Here is a 6363-nt window from a genome sequence, read left to right as displayed (position 1 = left end):
CTCGGAACCTCCAACTGCATCATGATCTCTACCTTAGCCGGATCGACTTGAATATCCTTCTGGTTGACAAGGTGCCCTAGAAATTTCACCTTACGCAACCAGAACTCACACTTGGATAACTTTGTGAAAAGTCTCTCCTTCCTCAGTGTCTCCAACACCTTCCTCAGGTGCTCGTCATGCTGCTCCTGAGTCTTGGAGGAAACCAAGATATCATCGATGAAGACTATCACAGACCGGTCTAGCATCGGTCTGTACACGCGGTTCATGAGATCCATGATCACGGAAGGAGCATTGGTGAGCCCAAATGGTATCACCACGAACTAAAAATGACCATAGCGAGTCCGAAAGGCTATCTTTTGCACATTGTCATCCCTGACTCGCATCTGGTGATAACCCAATCGTAGATCAATCTTGGAGAACAAAGATGATCCCTGAATCTGATCAAACAAATCCTCAATCCTTGGAATGGGATAACGACTCTTCATCTTGACCTTATTCAAATCTTGATAATCTATACACATTCGATGTCACCTGTCCTTCTTCACAAACATAATCGGGGCTCCCCATGGCGAACTGCTCGACCTGATAAATCCCTTATCTAACAGCTCCTGCAGCTGTGTATACAACTCCTGCATCTTGGGAGGAGCTAACCGATGTAGTTTCTTGGCTATCCAGCCAGACCAGGAACTAGGTCAATCCTAAACTCTAGCTGCATCTCTGGAGGTACCCCATGAAAATACTTTGGGAATACGTCTGGGTACTCCCGTACAATTGGTATATCATCCACAGTCGCCTTACCCTTATCCCGAGTATCCATGACATAGGTGACACAACCTATGCAACCCTGTTGTAGGTAGCGTCTCACCCTCGCTTCTGAACACAAACTCGGTCCATACTGCGGCCTCTCGCCCTGAATCACCAAGCCTCCCACACTTGGGGTCCGAACTCGTACAAGCTGCTACTCGTAGTCAGTCACTGCCCCATTGGGGCTCAACCAGTCCATACCCATGATAAATTTATGTTGGATTTGTGTCTAAGCCCTTAACTATATTTGGTAAGTACTTGATCCGGTTGTGCATGGTCCTTTTGGGTTGCCTTCACCAGAGCAAATTGACAGGGTGATTTATAAAGAAAGAGGTTATTATGGTTTATTAATATATTATATGAATAATATATTAAAAGATAAATCATATAGTTTAATTAATATTAGACAAGAATTAATTAATAATTAATTTTGTGACTAAAAGACATTAATTAAATAAAGGGGACTTAAACTATCAAATGTGTGATAGTTGAATATTAGGCTGAGAAGGTTCATGGACTAGGCGTGTGTGATAGTTGAATATTAGGCTGAGAAGGTTCATGGACTAGGCGTGGACGAAATTAGGGATGTGTCCATCCTAATTTTAGCCATAAGGGCCCTATTCCAGAAGCTTCTTTGGATTGCTTAAGGCCTAAGATGTCCATTAGGGTTTTGACTAAAATCCTAGCAGCACAAGTATAAATAGAACCCCTAGGGCATCATATTTCAGCCACTTGAAACCCTAGGAGTCTTCATATCCAAGATTGTGTGTCTCTCCGCTCTCCAATATCATCCTCTTGCTTGTGTGGTGTTTGTAAGCCATTAGAAGAGTGACATTTGTGACTCTAAGCTCCAAGACAAGAAGATTCAAGCCATTGTTGAAGAGGTAATCATCTAGATCTGTTTTCTTATGATAATTTTGAAATATGTATGCTAGATCTAGGGTTCATGAGTCTTGGATGAATTGCATGTACAATAGAGAAACCTAGATCCAAGCTTTAGGGTTTGCATGAGCACATAGGATGTTATTTTGAGTAAAACCCATCACCTTATTCCCTCGCAGGGGAATAAGGACTAAATCCATGGAATACTGCTTATCGAACAACTGCAGTGTACATCCCTGGTGAACACTCACAACCTGCATTATCCTATCATCCTCGATCTCTACATCAAGAGGACACTCCAGCTCCCCCGGAGCTCCAACAAATCGCTTGCTAAGCGCAAGCGATACAAAAGATCGGTTAGCCCTCGAATCGAATAATACCAGAGCAGTTATGCAATTCACTAAGAACGATCCTATAACGAAACACATAAACATAAGCGACAACTAAAAAGATAAGGAGAAGATAGATACCTGTCACAACATCGGGAGCTGCACATACCTCATCTGCTGTCAGATGGAAGGCTCTGCTCTTCACCACAGGCGCCTATGTCTGGCCCTTATGGCTATCGGTAATCCTAAATGTAGTAGGAGTAGGTGCTTCCACTTATCTTGTTGCTACTAAACTCAGGCACTGGGTCCTCTTGTGGCCCCTCTGATTGCACTGGAAGCAAATTAGATCAGATACTATAGTGGTGGTGGTGGTAGGAGTGTTGGTTTCAGACCTGTTATCAAGCAATGTTACAGTGCAGGGGATAGAAATTCGCAAGGGAAAAAGGAAGGCAAATGTGTATCTTTTATTCACTGAATAAGAACAGGGAAAATAGGGGACAAATTCCAACGTACACTTTCCTATGCTTTTAAACTAAAACTCTACTGAAAAACAGGAAACAGACTTGACTACATGCTAAATACTAGGGACCACTCCCTGGTTAGTTTGATTTATTCAAATGCCTAAAGACAAACGTGCATGAAACAAAAAACCAATTTTGGATTATACTTAACATTTTCCCCTTAATTCTGAATCTTCTTCACTCTAATTAAGTCCCTCATCTCTTCATGCTTCACTCTTGCTAGGGACTTTGTAAGAATGTCTAGTTTCTGGCTTTTCCCACACACATGTGTCACTGTGATTTCTCCATTTTCAACACACTCCCTGATAAAGTGATATGTGATGTTGATATGCTTGCTTCGACCATGAAATATTGGGTTCTTCATTAGATCAAGGGTTGATTGATTGTCCATAAACAATGTCACTGGTGGTACTCTTTGACCTGTGATTTCTATGAGAAACCTCCTTAACCATATGCCTTGACAAGCTGCCATAGTGGCAAAAATGAATTCCACCTCACATGATGAAAATGCCACTACCCTTTGCTTTTGAGATGCCCATGTGACCAAGTTTCCATTTACATAGAATACCATTCCCCTATGCTTCTCCTGTCATTAACATCTTTGGCCAAATCACTATCAGTATAACCTAAAATATTGACTTTTTCACCTCCTTTAGAATAGACTAGACCATAACTCAAGGTTCTTTTTACATATCTAAGGATCCCTTTTACATCTTAGAGACGTTTTATGGTGGGCTTCTCCATAAAGCGACTAACAAGACCAAAAACAAATGTTATATCGGGTCTAGAATGAGTAAGATACCTTAGGCAACCAACAATTCTCCTGTACTTAGTTGGATTCACCAGCTCCTTATCTCCATCTTTGGTCAAAGAGAGATTATGCTCCATTGGCTCTTGGTGGAATTGTAATCTAAAATCCGGGTTTTGACGGGAATATTCTTGGCATAAGCTTCCTGCTTCAATGTGATTGCATTACCTTGTTTGTTTATTTCAATTCCAAGGTAATATGTTAGCAGGCCAAGATCACTCATCTCAAATCTGACCTTCATCTCCTTTTTAAGATCTTTTACCTCTTCTGGGTTGCTTCCTGTCACAAGGAGATCATCCACATACACTCCAATGATCAAATTATTCCCATTCTTTGTTCTTGTATACACCAAATATTCTTGAGCACACCTTTAGAAACCCAAGCTCTTTAGATACTTGTCTAAACACAAATTCCAAGCTATGTGAGCTTGTTTCAATCTATATACGGCTTTTGAGAGTTTATACACCTAGCGAGGTTCATCCTTCTTCTCGAAGCCTTGAGGTTGTGAGACATAAACCTATTCAGTTAAGTACCCATTCAAAAATACCGACTTCACATCCAGGTGATGCACACACCACCCATTTGAGTCTGCAAGAGACAATATGACTCGAACTATTTCAATTCTCGCTACTGGCGCAAAAACATCTTCATAATCAATGACATGTTTTTAAACGTAACCCTTTGCCACAATTCTTACTTTGTGCTTGACAATCTTTCCAGTTCACCTTAAAGACCCATTTTAGTCCAATTGGCTTCCTTCCTCTTTGGAATTCGACTAGGCTCCAAGTATTATTCTTCTCAATTGAGATTATCTCATCGTTCATGGCATGTACCCATTCCTTCATCCGACTTGCTTCACTATAGCTTGCAGGTTCATCATCACTGCACATTAACATGAGTTATTCTAGTGGTAATTGGATTTCTTTGGTATTCTCATATAGGTCGGTGAGTAGGCGGTATCTTCTTGGAGCACCGCCACCAGTGGATCTTGAGGTGGTACTTGGAGTCGCTACCGGAGTTGGGGAATTTGGTGTAACTGGAGAAACGACTGTACCCGGTGGTGTATTAACGGGTGTAGTGTGTAGGCTTGGATCAACTGGTAAGTTAATGGGCTGAGTGGATTCGGCCCAGCCATCGTTACTATTTGGTGCCCCAGTTTCATTGTCAGTTGTATCCGACCCACTTATGTGTTCAAGCGTATCCGACACCCACTCACCATCGTCGTTGTAATACTCATCACCGAAGTTAAAGCCTTCGACGGTGAAGGATATCCCCAGTGTTGATTTGGTCTTTGATAATTTCTCCTATTCCCATCTCTGGTTTTCTTCAAATATTACATCCCTGCTCATATATATCCCACCGGTATTAGGGTCTAGCAACCTATGAGCTTTTGAGCCTTTCTCAGTGCCAAGATACACCACTTTCTTACTCTGATCATCCAATTTCTTGAGATGACCCTTTGCTATTTTCATACGAGCAACATAGCCAAAGACACTTAGGTGACCAACATGTGGTTTTCTTCTGGTCCACAATTCATACGATGTATTCCCATCTAGAGCTTTGGTGCTTAAGTAGTTTAATTCATATAGACTCACTTCCTCGCCCCACAATACATCGAGTGCTGCCATTACCTTCACACAACTCCTAGCCATCTTTATCACCTTCCGAATTCACCTCTCTACTACCCCATTTTATTGTAGGGAGTAGGTGCAGTGTAGTGGCGTTCCAATCCAGTTTCACTGTAGTACTCATCAAATTGCTTCGACAGGAACTCACCTCCATGATCTGTTCTTAATACTGTATGGAGTAGGTGCAGTGTAGTGGCGTTCCAATCTAGTCTCATCTCCACCTTTTGAGAGTTGGCCAAGGCTTATGATGTTGCATAACTCTGGTATGTAGTACACTTCTCTTAATTTCCTTTGCTCACCGTTTTTGCATTGGAAGATAATCATCCCTCTTCCTTCTATTCTAACCTTTGAATTGTTGCCAAACTTTACAGAGCCCTGGATTGTGGTATCTAGTTCCTAAAATTTACTCCTTTCTCCAGTTATGTGGTTGCTGGCCCCTATGTCCAAATACGACATGTTTGAGTCACTCATAATATCACCATTTGATCTTAGCTTCGGGTTCACCTTCACTTCATTCAGAAATACCTCTCATGTCTCTTCTTTAGCCTCAAAGGATGACAACAACAAGTCTGGTTCATTGTTTTCCTGGATCAAATTGCTTTCATGGTTTCTTTCTTTCTTTGGGTTCTTGCAATCAGCTGCATAGTGCCCGAACTCTTGGCAGTTATAGCAATATATTTCGTTTTTATATTGACTGTGGCCTCTATTGTAACTTCTTTCTTTCTGCTGGTGAGATCCACCTCTGCCACGACCACCACTTGGACCACCCCTACTCTGGCCTCTTCCTCTTCCTCTTCCTTGTGATGACCCACCACGGTTTCCTTTTGGGACTGATTTTTCACTACCTCCTCCTTTCTTCTTGTTTCTCTCAGTCCACTCTTGGTGGGTTAAGCGAAGTTTTTTATCCTCCGTATCAACATGCCCTTTCATTCTCTCTTCATGGTCTTTAAGCCTCCCAATCACTTCTTCTACTTTTATTTGATCCAAATATGCAAACTGCTCAAGGGTTGATGCTATTTGAAGGAACTTGGCTGGTACTGCCCTAAGTAACTTCTTCACCACATTGGATTCATCTATAGTATCTCCCAAGGTACGTATAGTACTCACTATGTTTGTCACTTTCACAGCAAACTCATCTACTCCTTCTATCTCCTTCATGTTTGGTTATTCAAACTCATACTTCAATGTTTGAATCCTTGCAGTCTTCATCTTGTCTGCTCCCATAAACATGGTCTTCAAAGCATCCCATGCTTCTTTGTCTATTTTCTTCTCAGCCAATGACAACAATAAGTCTTCGAGTATTCCTTGATAAATGGCTGCCAAAGCCATTTTATCCTTCTTCATTTCAACCACTGTATTTGCTGTTCTAGGTTCAACAACTTCCCAAACAC

At 41.6% G+C, this 6363-nt stretch overlaps 1 protein-coding gene across 1 annotated transcript; it reads right to left on the bottom strand.

The window, feature by feature from the left end:
* Nucleotides 1-5500: 5500 nt before the first annotated feature.
* Nucleotides 5501-6130, bottom strand: LOC145002960 (uncharacterized). The gene has a single exon (XM_078962138.1). It carries the CDS (start codon nt 6128-6130, stop codon nt 5501-5503), a length of 630 nt encoding a protein of 209 aa, XP_078818264.1.
* Between the last annotated feature and the right edge of the window lie 233 nt (nt 6131-6363).

This window comes from Lactuca saligna, chromosome 6 (genome assembly GCF_052625555.1).
Source record: "Lactuca saligna cultivar CGN05327 chromosome 6, ASM5262555v1, whole genome shotgun sequence".
Lineage (NCBI taxonomy): Eukaryota > Viridiplantae > Streptophyta > Magnoliopsida > Asterales > Asteraceae > Lactuca > Lactuca saligna.
This window is presented reverse-complemented; position numbering and strand designations above follow the sequence as displayed.

Excerpts from the sequence above, each read along its gene's own strand:
- LOC145002960 (XM_078962138.1), bottom strand. The coding sequence starts at position 6,130 with ATGAAGGAGATAGAAGGAGTAGATGAGTTTGCTGTGAAAGTGACAAAC.